Genomic DNA, 17,133 nt, shown 5'->3' with positions numbered 1-17,133 from the left:
AGAAACCTGCCAACCAAGGCTTGTCTCCACACTCTGCTCTTTACAAAGGAATTCCCGGTGAGGAGAACAGCTTCTCTCTGGTCTAACTTCTCCTCCTTCAGGCAGACCTCCTGGCTTAGACCAGCCAGCATTGCCCCACCTGCCCTCCTTGGGAAGCACTATACTCTGAGGAAGGAGAAAGCAGGACTTCCCTTATCCCAGCAGCCTTCAGACATGGTCCAAAAAGAAGTAAGTGTGTGGGATGAGGGAAAGGGGATGGTGTTCAGAGGTCCCCTCTAAACTGGGTAGGAGTTGGCAGGCACTAGAGAGGGTGCCTCCATCACCCTCCTACTTTCTCCAATTAAGGGAAGAGGTGGAGGAAAATGGAATTAGCCTCCAGTTTAGTGAGTCCCGGGACCTGCCACTTCACCGTCACTGCAGTCTGAGCGCTCCTCGGAGGAACGCGCGGGCTGGAACCCCTCCCTCCCCGAGGCCAGGGAAAATGGGCAGGAGGTGGGGCGGCACACAGAGCACAGACAAAAGGTTCGGCAGAGCCCTACTCTCTCAGGAGCTCAGGTCCCCGGGCTGAGCCCGGCTCCCCATTCGGCCACGCCGAGTGACCTTCTCGCTAGAAACGCCCCCTTCCCGCGGGGCCAAGGATGGTCTTGTAATAGGTGCCCACGTCGCTCTCCCGGCACCCTGACAAGGAACGCCCCTCCCACCCCTCACCGCAAACACCCGCGACGCCTTCCTCCGGCCCCTCTCTATTGTCTTCAAAGAGATAAGTGGCTCCCACCCAACACACCCAAATGCACGTCCCTTTCTCGCGCTCCCATTTCTCCGAGCCCTAAGGGCCGAGAAGCGAGCGCAGGGTCGAAAGGGGGGCGCGAGGGAGTTAAACCCGCGAGAACTCGGCATCGCAGACCCACCGTGTCCACCTCGCAAGGATGCCGGTGACCTGTAGATTGCAATAGGCACTGAATGATGCTTGCTGCTGCCATGGAAATGGTGGATGTGGTGCGCTCCCAAACTGGACGCCCCCCATGCCACTCCGAGGAGGCCGCTGAGGGTGAGCGGGACTACCCAGAGCAGGGCGAGGCGCCCCCCTGCGCCGCCACTGCCGCCGCCGCCGCCCCCGGGCGAGCCCAGCTCGGCGCCGCACCGGAGCATCCTCTGGTACATGGCTGGGCGCCCGCCGAGGGGCAGCCGCCGCGGGAGGCAAAGTTTGGGGCGCGGCGAGGGGAGAGGGCGCCGGGGAGCGGGCGGCTCGGGGTGGGCTGCGGGGCTGGCCGCCTCACCGCGCCAGGGCACCCATCCTCTCCCTCCTTCGGACAGTCTTCTCGGGGTCCTGGGGTCCGCCGTGCCTCGCACCCCAAAGAATCCGAAACATAGCCGAGGTGAATGCAGCTGATGGGGGCTTGTCCGAGAAGGCAGCCCCGGGGAAGAGCAAGCACGGAGCGGGCGGCTGCTCCCAGATTGCCGGGGCTCCAGGTTCTCGAGAGATACTCCCAAAGAGTTTCGGGCGAGAGTGCGTGCCGGGGGGTGGGGAGCGGGGAAACGGTTTAAAGCTCCTCCCGGAGGGTCCTCACTTCTACATGGCAGCCATCCACCGCGAATCCACTAGGTAAATCCATTTAGCATTGTGCGGGGGGACTGGGGAGGCCACTTCGCCGGCCCAACCTCCTTTCAACGGAGAAGCAGACCCCATGGACTCGAGGCGCCCCGTCCCTCCATTCAGCCCGGGCCGGCTCGCCCGCTCGCGCCAGCCTCCCCCGGGCAGCGCGCGGAGCAGCGGCGCGCATCGCCTGCTCCCGAGGCAATCTCCGCGTCCGCCGCCTCCTGACACTTACGCCCGGCGAGGGGTTCAGAGGGAAGAGTGCACCCTTATGAAGGAAGCGGGGATCGAACGGGGGAAAGGGAGCTGGGGAAAAGCAGAAGCACACAAAGGAGTGGGGGGAAAAAAGAAAAGGAAAAAGAAAAAAAGAAAAGAAAAGAAAAGAAGAACCACACACGCTGGCGAAGCGAGGGGCTCTATGCAAATCTGCAGTCTCCAAACAGCAAATCACTGAAGCTCGGATGCAATGCAGAGGACGAGCCTATGTAACGAGGGAGGCTGGTCTAGCTTCCCACAGAAATCGCCCTGCTTTGCCTCTCTCAAGCATTCTCCACACATCAAAGGGACACGTGTACGGCGATGCGGGGAACACCTAAAAAAGCAACGCTCCCTCCTCTGCCAGGTGATCCCTCCGTCTGAATTACAACGGCAAACGGCACCCTTCCCCTACCCCTATGGTTTAGATGTAACCAGTGTCTTGAGAGCTCTTAAAAGGGAAAGAATTCCGCTCTTTTTATTGGACCAAACTTGTTCTGCCAGGTGTTCAAACCCAATCTGCTAAATATGGCTTGACACCATCTACTCAAGCATCAGTTTTGATGATCTGTTAATTACACATATTACTCATAACAAAGAGCCCTCGTTCCCACTACAATATCATATCTCACATAAGGCAGTAGAAGTGCAGGGAATCAAAATACACAAGGAAGAAAAAGAATGAGTGAATTTGGCAGCTGAGGAAGAGACAGAAAGAGAATAAAAAGGAAAAAAGAAGGAGACAGGTGAGAAAGAGGACAACAGAAGAGAGAAACAGGATGAATGAGATTGCTTGTGTTTTGGTCAAACATTTTAGGAATCTTTCAGAACCCCCAAGATCTCTATAGAAGCCCAGCTATGATGATCTTTTATAAGGGTGGAGTTCTGCCTTTCTCTTACCATGTTTCATAAGGAAAATAACATCAGGAAATTTAAATCTAGTGCCCTCAAAGAAGAGGGGACATTATATTCTACTGGTGAAATGAAGAATATTTAACTGAAAGCCATGTGTCCTGGAAAAAGACCAGCAAAGCCAACACACAACTAAGAGTAAAAGTCTAGCACGGCAAGTGGACTTAGCGAGGTGGACCACAGTCACTGGAGGCTAGCAGACGGGATTTGGAACTATGATTAAAACAGTTCCCTGGTTTCTAAAAGATGATAGAAACTATGACATGACTAGTGGCTGGACATTCTTTGTTTTTATTCCTATCTAAAGACAAAGGAAAACAACTCTGACCAGGTACTACTTCTCACAGGCTTCTGTCTATATAATCCTTTATATCAACAAATACAAAGTCATGTCCTGAAAAAGTAGTTCTAGGAGGATTTGATACAAATCAGCCACTCACCAAAGTGGTCATTTAGACTTACATATGCTTCCCAGTTCATTCAAAGAGTCAACCCTGGGACTCTGATGGCCACTATGTTACCAGTGTCCAAGGGCCACCAAACCAAATTTGTAGCAATCCAACACCTCACATTCTCGGCAAAAGTTTATGTTATTCTACTAAAAATTTAATACTTCAGTAGTTCCCTAATTGAGACAGCTTAGGCATGCTAGAGAAGGTGCTTTTAGCTACTTAAATACGCCTTGTCTCCCTCCCACAACTGCTCAAAGACCAACAGAACGCAAATCCTGCACTTTCCACTGTGGTCTGTTCCCGTCCTTATCCCCAGGCCATTTCCTCCTCATTTTGTTATTTTTTAGCATGTGGATTTTAATTCATTAGTCAAGGGTTGTGAATATTCATTTTTAAAATATCCAGTAAGCTTCAAAGGGATAAAAGAGGAGCACTGGATTAGGAGTCGAGAAACCTGGGCTGCCTTCTTGGTGCTGCCATTTACTGGTTATGTCGCATTTGTTATTTAGCCTCTCCCCAAGGCTCCATGGCTTCCTTTATAAAATAGTCATGTCCCTGTCTTTCCTAACAATCCCACAGGGCAGGAAGGATATAATGTAATATTTAATGAGAGAGTGCTTTAAAATATATCAAACGCTCCCCACAGCAGGCAGTTTGTCTCTCCTTCCATATAGGTCTAACATATTCCAGCTGATTGGTCTATAGCATTCATTTGGTTCCCTTCCATCTATAGAAAGGTAGAGCACTGCGTTGTTCTCTGATACCCTCATCTATGGTGATGATCTGTCCTTCCCTCCCTAACTAGATGGTAGATTCCTGAAGGGGAGAGGAGACAAATCTTCATTTGTACTCCCTCTAGTGCCCAGCATTTGTGAAACATAAGTTAGTCTCTTAAGTCACTGTGAACACTGAATTAGGAATACCAATCCATTGCTCGTACGGCTTAGGTTCCTACAAGCCTCTGGTCACAACATTTTCATCAACAGATTGATATATAACCTTATTTTATGTGTTTTCTGTTCAAAGACATCTTATTTAATATATATTGTTGATTCATTAACATTGAACTCATAGCCAACATCACTATAACTTAAGCCTGAATGAAGCTCAACTAACATACTTATTTTCTCTGTTAAGACATACCATGGCTTTCTTTGCTCAGGAACATTAGACGGCATTTCAGCACTATGTTTAGGGACCATTTTAAACAGCAAAATCACCAACGGAAAGAACAAAAATGTGCAAAATATGGTACTAAATAGACCACACAAAGGATGTTTGTTTACAGTATGAGCTGAAACAAGGCAGAGCGTTGCCTTGTTTGACCTCAACTGGGAACGAGGGTGCTGAGGACTCTTTTTGACACTCTGTGCATGTCTGTTAATAACCGCCTCAGTGCCATGGGTATTGATTTGGGGGTTACAAATTTTAGTGAGGAGGTGAGGTCATACCTATGAATAACAGTGATTGACTGTATTTGTTACTTTCTCGAATGTACAGGGAAGGATGGGGCTGGGAGAATTTGGGGAATGATTTGTATAAATTAAAGCCATAGGAATAGAGTAAATGTAGACGATTCTGATGAACATTTCCAAGAGCATTCTCTTGGAAGAAAATGAAGAAAAGACTCCTCTGACTGTCTTATATTGTCCTAGGCCTTGGGAGAGAAAGGTCGGGTTAGGGAAGGCATAGGCCAGAAATCTCAGTCTCACGGGAGTCTCAAGGGCTAAAGAGGAAATATTTATGGCTGCCTTGAAAGAAGAAATTGTAGCTGTCGTGTTTTCAGGCAGATGTCTAAGGCACCTTTGCAGTACCTAGGAGGTTCTTGGGTGGATTCTGTGATACTGATGCTGCAATATTTGTTATAAATGGCTGTTATAGTGGAACAAGGAGCAAATTCTCTGTCTAGAGAGTGGAGAAAAGTCCTGTGAGCAGACTCATGCCTAATCTGGATGAAGCAAATAAAGCTTGTGCTTACTCTTCATGTCTCTTCAGCTGGTCAGTTCTTTGGCTGGAAGTGTATTACCTAAAGGAAACTGAGGGGACTTCCCTGGTGGCACAGTGGTTAAGAATCCGCCTGCCAATGCAGGGGACACAGGTTCGATCCCTAGTCCCGGAAGATGCCACATGCCGCGGAGCAACTAAGCCCGTGCGCCACAACTACTGAGCCTGCGCTCTAGGGCCGGCGAGCCACAACTCCTGAAGCCCGTGCACCGAGAGCCCGTGCTCCGCAACAAGAGAAGCCATCGCAATGAGAAGACCCCGCACTGCAACAAAGAGTATCCCCCACTCGCTGCAACTTGAGAAAGGCCCAGGAGTAGCAACGAAGACCCAACGCAGCCAAAAATAAATAAATAAATAAATAAAGTTATTAAAAATAAAATAAAATAAAGGAAACTGAGGCAGCACTGACAAATTGTTCTCAGGTGAGTAAAAAATTGGTTGGAGGCGACGTAGTGCTCAGCTGCTTGTAATTTACTCTTAAATACTGCAGCATGGACAACGTGATATAAATGCGTGTTAGTGCTGTTCTGTGTCTCGGGAGGTTGGTTGCTTTCATCAGGAATGTATGCTCCAACATCTCAGCCAGAATTACAGAAGGCAGAGGTGACTTCTGGAAGTCTTGAGTTATCATCATCTCCAATCATGATGTGGCTTTGCTCATTAATTATAATGTATGTTGGAAACAGATTATCATCAGTGACATAAATGTCTTGTCAGTTGGTTAATGGAGGTTAGGGGTGGGTTCTCTTTGGTGAAATCATTAACATTCAAGATATGTGGACTGGCCAAAATTTTTGTAAACATGCTTTGCTTCTATTTGAATAGAGTATATGAATCTATAAGGCCTTTCACCCTTTACTATAAGGAATGGTGTCATAATATTAGTAATAATAAGAACTAATATATTCATAACTGGCACAACTCTGAGAGGTGTAAATGTATGAGCTCATTTAATCATCACAAAACCATATGAAGTGGGTGCTATCACTGATCCCTAACAAACCTTAATCACCTAATTCTGACAGATGATGATCTGGATGCTGCCACTGAAATATTGCCATATTTGCTTTAAGAAAACCTATTTGCAAGACATTTTGGGGTACCTAAAAGAACCAAGAGCTGGAACTTCATCAAGCTTCCAGAACATGCTGTAAGATTTTGTACCTACTTATTAATAAGTGTCTGTTTCTGTAGCAGAAGTTGGTCTGCATCTTAAATCCACTAGGACCTGTGGGAACGCTTGGAAGAGTGGTTGACCCTCCCCTGCCTCTGACCACTGTGGGTACCGAGCTCTACCAAGAGAATCTAATAGCTGTGCATAGGGAGTTATTCTAGATGCATTCATAGCTGATGATTTATAATGAACGAGAAGGCAGGTAGCCTACGTCAGACAACCATGTAAGAAATGGGAGATGGGCTTGAAAGCTGAGGGGACAAAAGAAAAGAAATGGAAGGAGAAAGAGAAAAAGAGTGTGTAGAAGGGGGAGTGTACACAGAAATGGAAAAGCACAGGTTATTTCAAACTATTTTTTCATATTCCTAAAATCACCCTTCTGTCTCAAGAAACAAAATGGTTGTCAGGCAGACACTTTCAACCTTTTCGTGTTTTTCTTAAAACTTAATTGGAAATTGTTACAGCTCAGTATTAAGCTTTTAAAATAGAAAAGTAGACAATAAAACGGCAGAGAGGAAGTATATTAAAACCTACAGGGCTTCCCTGGTGGCGCAGTGGTTGGGAGTCCTCCTGCCAATGCAGGGGACACGGGTTCGAGCCCTGGTCTGGGAAGATCCCACATGCCGCGGAGCAACTAAGCCCGTGCGCCACAACTAGTGAGCCTGCGCTCTGGAGCCCGTGAGCCACAACTACTGAAGCCCGTGCGCCACAACTGCTGAAGCCCGTGCGCCTAGAGCCTGTGCTCTGCAACAAGAGAAGCCACCGCGGTGAGAAGCCCGCGCACCACAACAAAGAGTAGCCCCCGCTCACTGCAACTAGAGAGAGCCCGCGTGCAGCAGCGAAGACCCAATGCAGCCAAATATTAAATAGATGAATAAAAAAAAAATTTAAAAAAAATACCTACAGGCAGCACCAATCTTTTAAAAATTAAAAACGAGCAGAGTGTCAGTCATGCATTTTGCGTTTCTACTGATGTCAGCACAAGAAAAGGCAAAGAGACCCCACATAACCATCTACCTGCATTGCTGAGTTGGGCTTGAGAGAGAGTAAAGAGGGAGAGGCTCAGGAGAGGATGCTGTCTGTGAAGCTGCAAAGACAAACCTCTGATCCTGGGTTATTGCAGGTCCCTAAAGGTGTTCGGAGAAAAGATCAGAATAGATCAGAAGAGTAAGGACACTGAGAGAAAGGAAGGAAGGAAGGAAGGGAGGGAGGAAGGGAGGGGAGGAAGGAAGGAAGGAAGAAGAAAGAAAGAAAGAAAGAAAGAGAGAGAGAGAGAGAGAGAGAAAGAAAGAAAGAAAGAAAGAAAGAAAGAAAGAAAGAAAGAAAGAAAGGAAGGAAGGAAAAGGAAGGAAGGAAGGAAGAGAAAGAAAGAAAGAGAAAGAAAGGAAGGAAGGAAGAAAAAAGAAAGAAAGAGAAAGAAAGAAAGGAAGAAAGAGGGAGCAAGGAAAGGAACGGGGAGGAAGAAATGGAGAAAGGGGGAGGGAGAGAGGGAGGAAAAGAAAGAAAAGAAAAGAAAGAAAAGAAAAGATGCCAGGGCTAAAAGCATCCCTGGAGATTTTGTAGTACAGTCTCTTCAGATGATAAACTTGAGGCCCACAGAAGTAATAATGTTACCAAAAAGTCAGATTTATTTATGAAATGTTTACTTAACTGGAAGTGAACTTTTATCTCCCACCACCCATAGTCCAGCCATAGATGTAGCTTGAGAAATTCAGTCAATGTACCTATTACCTAGAACCTCCACACTGAGGGAGAGTAGCGGGAACCCAACATGAGCCAACATGATGCCCAATTCACTCAAAAGAAATTAAAGCTTGCAGTTTGATTTCTGAAATAAGAATAGATTTATTCAGTCACAGTTAGTTGTGTTTAGGACTGAAGTATTTTATGCCAGTGGTCCCCAACCTTTTTGGCACCAGGGATCAGTTTTGTGGAAGACAATTTCTCCATGGACTGGGGAGGGGGGGATGGTTTTGGGATGATTCAAGTGCATTACATTTATTGTGCACTTTATGTCTATTATTATTACATTGTAACATATAATGAAATAATTATACAACTCACCATAATGCAGAATCAGTGGGAGCCCTGAGGTTGCTTTCCTGCAACTCGATGGTCCCATCCGGGGGTGATGGGAGACAGTGACACCCAAAGTGTGTAGCATATGTCCAGTCTATTCTGTAAGATGCAGCTCAATTGTCAGTTGCCACTCACTGATAGGGTTTTGATATGAGTCTGCAAGCAATTGATTTATTATGGTCTCTGTGCAGTCACACCTCTCTGCTAATGATAATCTGTATTTGCAGCCGCTCCCCAGTGCTAGCATCACCGCCTCAGCTCCACCTCAGATCATCAGGCATTCGATTCTCATAAGGAGCCTGCAACCTAGATCCCTCGTATGCGCAGTTCACAGTAGGGTTTGCGCTCCTATGAGAATCTAATGCCGCTGCTGATCTGACACGAGGCAGAGGCTCAGGCGGTAATGTGAGCGATGGGGGCGGCTGTAAATACAGATGAAGCTTCACTCGATCGCCTGCCATTCACCTCCTGCTGTGCAGCCCGGTTCCTAACAGGGAACCCCTGTTTTATGCTATCTTTTCTCTTGCCCCTTTTAATAAAAAGTTCATTTATGACATCCTAGATAAAATTTGTTGCCTAAGCATCAAGGCTGGGTCATAGAACTTTCATTATTAACTGCATCTTGAAGTGTTGTGGGCATTGCTTTGGTACCACCCAATCATATGCTATCTTTTGGTCACTAGCATCTTATATTGTTTGTATAGTTATTTAAACGTACTTGTGTTGCTGACAAACTCTTCCCTAGGTTGATGCCATTGGATGTGAATGTGTTCATAGTGTAGAGGGAAAACATGTGGCTCGAGTGCCGGACTGTGAGTTTGAATCTGAGTCCACAGTTATTACCCATGTGACACTGTGTTTCATGGACCCTTGCCCCCATTTCCTCATCTGTAAAATGATTATAACACTGTGTAAAATATATTAAGCACTAAATATAAGTTATTGTCATTTACTCACAGGTACATATTTTAGATAGCTGCTAAAGACATACTGATAATGAGCTGTAATGTGATTTTTAATTTAGCCCTATTTCAGACTCTTCCCACTCAGTCAAGTTCGGCCACCTCCCCAGTTCTCTGTTACTCTAAATCCTCAAACTTTAGTGTTCCCGAGAATCACTAGAACAGCTTCTTAAATCAAAGACTGCTTTGCTTTTGATTCCCATGATTTGTAGAGGGGCCTGATAATTTGCTTTTTTAACAAGTTCCTAGGTAATGCTCATACTGCTGGCCCAGAGGAACTAGATTTTCAGAACCACTGCTCTGTCTGAATGTCAACGTCTTTAACACGGGTTTTATTAACCAACACAGGGAGGGCTTTCTAATTAAACTCCTTACCAATAACCTCGCCTCTTTGGCTGTGTATTCTAAACATAGACAGCAGTGCTGTTCCCAGATCTCTTCGTTAAAGCATTCTTTAAAGACTTCAAGATGTCCAGCATATAAACCTATTATGTTCTCATTTCACACCATGAAACTATAAATTCCTTTTATTCTACTTAGAAAAAGCTATTTTCTTTTCCTTCTCATCTTTTGAATTTGTGCTCTTCTTCAGTTAGCCTGGCCAGTGGCTAGAGGCAGGACTGAGTTCCTACAGGACTGAAGGCACTGCGTTAGGGTTCAAATCTGACTTTACTAACTTATCAGCCACGTGGCCTTATGCAGGTGAGGATGCTTGTTTCCATATAAAACGTAATACTGGCCATCCAAATAGCCAGGCACCATTTTAAAAAAGAAAAAAAAAAGTCCCTTTCAGGTCCTGGCATACCAGGTCTTCAGTCTGACCAGCATCAGCCACAGGAAAGATCAGTGACAAAAACTGACAACCTGGGATCTGTCACCTGCATTCACCAGCACAGTCTATCATACATATACGCCACAGAAGAAGAAAGCAACATGGGATCATTGAGAATGGAACTAGAGTTGGAAGGACAACTGTAAGGCAAGTTAGGGTGATATAAAAACTGAGATATAATTTGCAAATTCCCTAGTAAATACAGATATTCAAATCCAGAACCAGACGTCACGCCCATACCATGAGTTCAATTTCCTGAATGCCGGAGCACTTACAGCATATAAACCAATTCAATCTATCTTTATGGATATATGTTCTGGAGCATATGTTGCCATTTGAATTCACTGAAAGGAATTTAATCATGCAATTTGAATTGAATCTCTAAATAGGTTTATCTGGGATCTATAATTTAATCCCCATCCAATTCAGGACAAATAGATTAGATTACACATTTTGTCAGAGTGATATTTTGAAGTTAGTACTGCAGTAAAGTTAGTGTGACTATCCCACGACGAAGATCCCTTTTCCAGGTAAGTAAAAGGCATATTAACCATTTCTTTACCATGGCATATTAAGCCGTTCAAAATTTGTCTCCATCCTGCCTCTCCTGTCTTATCTTTACCTCAACTTCTGCCACTTACCCCACAAACATCCTAGGCTCCAGCAACATGAACTCCTCTTCCCTAAATACACTGCATTTTTTCACTTCTTTTGCCACTGCCCATGCGATTCCCTCTGTAAAAATGATCTTTTCTCCTACCTAGGTCTCTTACTATCCCATTCATTCCTCTACCAAATTGTGGGAAAATTTTCTGAACTCCTCCAGTTTTTCAAGCATAGACTGTCACAAATACCTAAAAAAAAAAAATGCCCAGGGTATGTAATAGTATATTTATATTATTTTTGTGCTGTATGAATGAAGTGTCAAGATAAATGGTTAAATCTATATCCATGTTTAGGAATTTAAAATAACCCAAACCAACAAACAAAAGAAATCCACCCTCCCCTCTTCAATTTATCCTTGCAGGCTTTTGGTTAGCTCTTTCATTGCCTAAAATATATAACAAATTTAGGCTGAACTTTGATTCGAGTGCTAAACAAATTGGTTATGAAGAATAAGGGAATTCATTGTCATATTTTCCTACTCATGTTATAAACAGATGTCTTTCTTTCCCATACTACGTAAAAGGAAAATAAAACACCACCAAGCAAAGATGCTTGCTGCCAAGTTGAATTGCAGAGCACACATTTATAGCCAACTTATAAATCCTTGAAAATAGGGTTTTATAATGGAAATACTGGCACCATTTTAACTATAACCATTCAAATAATATCACTATAGCAGAACTTATAATCTAATATACCTGTTCTGGGACGGATGAGAGACTTAGCTATAGGTTTCGGAAAAACATCCAGTGGCTCAATTCAAATTGAATGATCATTCCGTATAGTTCAAATCTCTTAGAATATTTATCTTTATTTCAAAATGTGTAGTATATGCTCCAAAACATTTAAAAGATAGAATATATTTTTTGATACTTGTGTAAAAAGATATGACCTCCGAGAGGCATTTCCAAAAATCATCAATCAGTTTTTTTTCAACTGTCTTCTTTTTCTCTCATGAAAGAATTACTTTCCTCAGGTTTTCTCTGTTCTATTGCTGAGATGATTCCCCCAGAGACCTGTATGTTTATCTTGACAGGTGTTAGTAGATCTGTAGACCTCTGTGGAATTGTTCCTAGTTGCGTTGAGGTACAGGAGAAAACATTATGTCTGCAAACTAATGAACTTACCTTATTGCATTCTAAATAAAATAAACCACCCAGCAAGTGGAATTAATCTACTAATGTCTTCCTAATGAAGTTTTCATTAGGCATAATAAAAATGGTGTGGTCTTCAATATTTAACACGTGACAGGTATTAAAGCATATCTGATGATTTTTTAAATGCATACCTGATAATTGCCTTTATATTATTTTCAAATGAACTAGTTTACCCTCAGATTGCTTTAAGCACCTAATCAAAGAGATACAAGAAACATTTCTAGACTTAAGGGAATGTTTTATATCCAAATGGACAGAAGAAATGTCTCATCTACCATTATCCTTAAATAATTAAAACCAGATTTGCTGTTCTAATTTTTAAGAATGGAGATATATAATAGTGTGCAATTTTCTGTGCTATGTAAAATGTCACTCATTAATGAAATTTAGCCAAATATTGAGAATGGAAGTGTGTTAGTCCAATTCACAGTGGTTTGCTTTAAAATAATGCTACCTCCTAGCAGAGCAAACAGCAACTTAAATTCTGATGAGAACTGGATACTTTACTGGCCAATGGAAGAGCAGCTACAAACACAATCAGTATCCTTTCTTATTGGCAACATTTTGATTTGTCATTTGTTGAAGAAAAAATTCAAAGCATCATGCAGAAACACCTACCTACTTCAGAAAATCATCAGTTTGGGATCATGTGATATCTCGTTCCATCTAACATTTACGGTAGCATGTAGACGAGCCACAAAGAAGTCACATCCTCATTGCTACACTATGCCACATTCTTAATTTCTCATTTCAGGTTCCCATATAAATTATCTCCTGCTTTGGTATAATCAGGGTTGTCCAACTGAGACTTGAAGATCTTATCAGTCATGCATTTTACTATTATTATTGAAATTTACTCGTTTCAATGATTACTTACTGTCAAATAAGCATATTATTTACTTCAGAGGCCAGAAAACAAACATAGTAATAGGAGAGTAAAGGTGGGTCTTTTCTCCTTCAGCAGTAGGAGCCAGAAACAGTATGAAAGCAATGGATCACGAAGAAAAGCAATTTCCTACTTGAGGGATTAGACAGTACCCTCTTTTGTACTGTTAAATCACAGTTTTGGTTATTTTTTCAAGTAATACTGATTTTTTTTCAATTTACATAAATATAGTCTCTAGAGGAACTGCAAGAGAACCCCCAAACACAAACCCTCTCAACCAATCAATAGAAGAGATATAAAAAAGCCCTCATTTATGTTTACAGCCTTGAGCAACCCTTCACACAGCATAAAAAAAATAAAAAATAAATAAACTAAACGGCTACACAAGCTAAAGATAATTAGCTTAACAAGGATGACTTCGAACTGAAATGTGAGGCTTTTTTCTTTTCTTTCTTTAGGAAAAATATAGGTGATTTTTATTTTGAAGCAGCTCACATTTGCTAGTATTAGAAAATTGAAAACTATGTAAATTTCAGCAAATGTTTGGTTTCCTTTTTAGGTTCACAACAATATTAACCACTGCCATCAGTCAGTATTACATTCAGATTTGAGAAAATCTGTAGCATAAAACTGTGCTCTGGAATATCATGTGCAAATCTTAATCAATTTAAAATGTATTTACATTCAAGGAGGAGTAAAGCATACTCTTAAATAATAAAGGCAAATAATAGTTACATGTACAAAACAGGGGGAAGGAAAACTATGAGCCTGTTTTCACAGCCCATTTTTTTAAAGGTTTATTGCTGATATGAGTCATGTTTAAGGAAGTTGCACATTTTCTATGCAGAAGACCGTTATGTCAGATAATTAAGAACAAAAAGCCCCCATAGCTAAATAGAAGCGTTGTGACAAAACCTTATAATTTATTTCAACTTATTCCTCAGTTATCCGGTTTGCCTAGAATCCTACACTTCATACTGTTAACAGACACCTGAGGTATGGTGGTTGGTTAGTGGTTAGCTCTAGCTTTTATTTTAATTGTCCTTTTTTTTTCCACTTTGTCAAAATAGTGATGCTAAGGTATTTTTGAACTCAATAGCCTACAGAGACATTAAGAGCAAATATACATATTTCTTGTTTTATATATAACTGGAGCAGTATTTTCTAATTTTGGTGGAATAATCTATTGTATTGTGAAAATTAAAGAGAATACGGAACTATACACAGAAACCAAATTAGAAGAGTACAGATCTATAACCCGTAGAATAAAATTTGACTGTTACAATCAAACAGTTTTGGAAGAAGTGTGAAGTTGTTCAGTATGGCTGAGATAAGTAGAATTTGGAGCAATGAATGATATTATTTTCACCCAGTTTAAATTCCTCAATCCAGTAATAGAACGATTAAAAACAGGTTAGTTGGGCAAATGAAGTTTGAATCCACTGGGTTTCCAGGACTGGGAATTAAAGAAAAAAAATCAAGAGTTGGATTGCTAACAGGTCAAGAATGGAAAATAGGTTACAATTTCCCAGATTTAAAAAAAATAGCATAAAAAGTATATGATTTGTAATGAGACACAGATCTGGTTCTAAAGAATCCAACAGTTTCCCATGACTTACTAGGTGGTAACTATATAGGAATACCAATATTCATTTTAAAAATCGGTGACTTTAGTCACTATAGTTTTTTAGGGACAGCCCAGTCCTTAGATAATGGATCAAGCTATCAACCTAGAAAGGCAGTTGTAGCAGATACTTCTAATTTGTACTCAGTATCTACTTTGCCTTCTTCCTGGCAAATTGAACAAATTGTTTTTGGGGGTAGGGAGGGATAAAGTACATAGAAGGGCAATATGCCCCACTAAAAATACTTGCCTTCCCAAACTCCCCTACAGTCAGAGTACCCTTGTGACCCAGTTAATTTTGAGGAAATGTAAATGGAAGTCCTTGGAAAAGGTTTTCTACAAAGTCCTTCAGGCTTTCTGCCACAAAACCTTATTCCTCTTGTCCAAAATGCAGAATCACTGTGTATGGAAGATACCCACTCTGAGACCATGGGGTCAAAATCACACTCTAAGGATGGAGAAGCAAGAGGATAGAAGGAGTCTAAATACTTGACATTTTCCTACTGGAGTTACACTAGCCCTGCATCACCTACCTCTGAGCTTCTTATTAAGTTTGAAATGTAAACGATCTTCTGTTTAATCCAATGTAAGTCAGGTTATCAGTTTGGGGAAGCTAAATACATACCTAATATATAACTAATTTCTGGGAAGGATGATTACTTAGGTGAGCAAGTTAGCAATCTTGGGCTCTGGGGGAGACACTTATCCTTAAGGAAAGTCAGTAACATATTGTCCAGAACTGTGATTTTAATGAGTCAGGATATGCTTTGGGTTCCTCCAGAACCACACGCATTTTAGAAAGTTAAGGTAGTTGCTTTAATACAGGTGCCTATTAAAGATAATAATTGGGAAATAAAGCTATCCAAGGCCCTTAAACAAGAAGAAAATGCCTCTGAGTAAAGAATGCTATGGCACTGAAGGGAAGTGTTCTCTCTTTGTCCTCCCTAAGCATGCCAGGGAAAAGTAAGAGGACATTCCATTTTCTAGAGATAAGGAATTAGAACCTGCCAAAGACACACTCTCAGTCAGGTGGGTCTCTGAAGTGGGCTTATTAGTAATAAACTCATCTTCCCAGGGTATATACCTAAGTGTGAGTAGGTACAGCTGATATACATTTATTTGTCCATTTATTCATTAAAGTATCAAATAATTTATTTATCTAACAAATATTCATTGAGTACCTACTCTACAGCAGGATATGTACCAGGCCCTGAGCTCATCCAGAAAGAAACATTTGGGGACTTGGTTCTAGTTGAGGAAAGGAGCCTTTGAGGTTATCGCCTCCTTATCTTGAACTGGGCTGATCCCAATCCTCTCCTGAAGTCCATGAAAGGATGATATGTCCCTTGTGACTTATAGAAACTGCCCTGTCAATGGGATTGAATTGGAGCTGAAAGAGTATTCTTACGTCAGTTAATATAGTTTCATACTCAAAGGGTTTCAAAGCAGCACCGTGCACAATTCAGACACGCTTATCGACCAGGTGCTTACCACCTATTTGGCAGATGCTGTTTATAAAGTTTTTAAGAAACAAATATTGATCCAAACAATCCCTTGCATTTAATATTCTATCATTCTGGAAGGCCACTATTAACTATGATGTACACATGCAATTACCTGTCTGACTAAAGAGTTTCAATTGTCCTAACTTTTGGTCACCACACCATGATTAAATGCATAGAAGCAACAAGTTGTTGACTTGGGCAGCCAGAAAACCACTGTGGCATAAGATTGATAGTTATATCGCCTACCAAACAATGTCTTTGTCGTTGCTTCCTACAGTAGTCAAAGTCCCAGATAAGAATTTAAAGCTGGATTTTGTTCTTACTTCTGTGTACATGTTATTTATGCAAATGCAAATAAAATTTATCTAGGAAGAATCCAGAAGGTCCACAGAGGAGTGAAGATTGTTTAAATTATTGTAGAGCTCATAAAACACATTTTCAACTGGCAGGGCATCCTCTTCATCAGACTACCATATGCTTCAAAGTAGGAAAAACTAACATGCATAGATGTAAAGTCTTGCATGTAGGTTTGAGAAAATCAATAGCATAAGCACAGGATGAGGGAGACCGGATTCTGTAGTTCTTAGTGTAAAAAAGTACCACGAGATTTTCACTGAACAAAAATGTAATCATAGACAACAGTTTGACGCAACTGTTAGAAAAACTGCATGAATTGAATTGTAGTATGCAGTTCATTTTTCTGCACTTTACATAAGACACATATAGAGTATTGTTTGACACGCTGGGTTCCCTGTTTTAAAAGATACATTGACAAAAAGAAGAACGACCAGATGCTCAGAAAAGCCATAGGTATGCTTTATTGGCTTTGCAGCTAGAGGAAGAGCCGATAGGTGGAAACATATTAATAAAGAAGCAGATTTGAGCACTAACGTATGTGAACTGAAGGCTCCAGAAAGAACCTTCTAGAAACTAGAAGGGGATTTGGAACTAATGTGCATTTCCACAAAGTAATTTCTGATTTATTCTCCTGTCCTGGGATCTTGCCTGTGGACATGTCCTCAGATAAAAAA

At 42.0% G+C, this 17,133-nt stretch overlaps 1 protein-coding gene across 25 annotated transcripts in view; it reads right to left on the bottom strand.

Annotated features, from left to right (window-relative positions):
- Positions 1-17,133, bottom strand: part of NRXN1 (neurexin 1) — a 1,120,109-nt gene that overhangs the window by 422,628 nt on the left and 680,348 nt on the right. For 2 of the 25 annotated variants that reach the window (XM_082427626.1, XM_082427627.1), the window contains exon 1: positions 909-7,744. The exons of 21 other annotated variants lie outside the window; for them this stretch is intronic. In XM_082427626.1, the coding sequence (XP_082283752.1) occupies positions 909-1,161 (253 nt within the window). In that variant the 5' untranslated portion in view covers positions 1,162-7,744. Of the gene's footprint in view, positions 1-908; positions 7,746-17,133 lie in introns of those variants that run through there. 2 more of the 25 variants (XM_082427628.1, XM_082427625.1) reach the window with 2 other exon arrangements.

Source organism: Balaenoptera physalus (genome assembly GCF_965194825.1).
Source record: "Balaenoptera physalus genome assembly, chromosome: 15".
NCBI classification, from domain to species: domain Eukaryota; kingdom Metazoa; phylum Chordata; class Mammalia; order Artiodactyla; family Balaenopteridae; genus Balaenoptera; species Balaenoptera physalus.
This window is presented reverse-complemented; position numbering and strand designations above follow the sequence as displayed.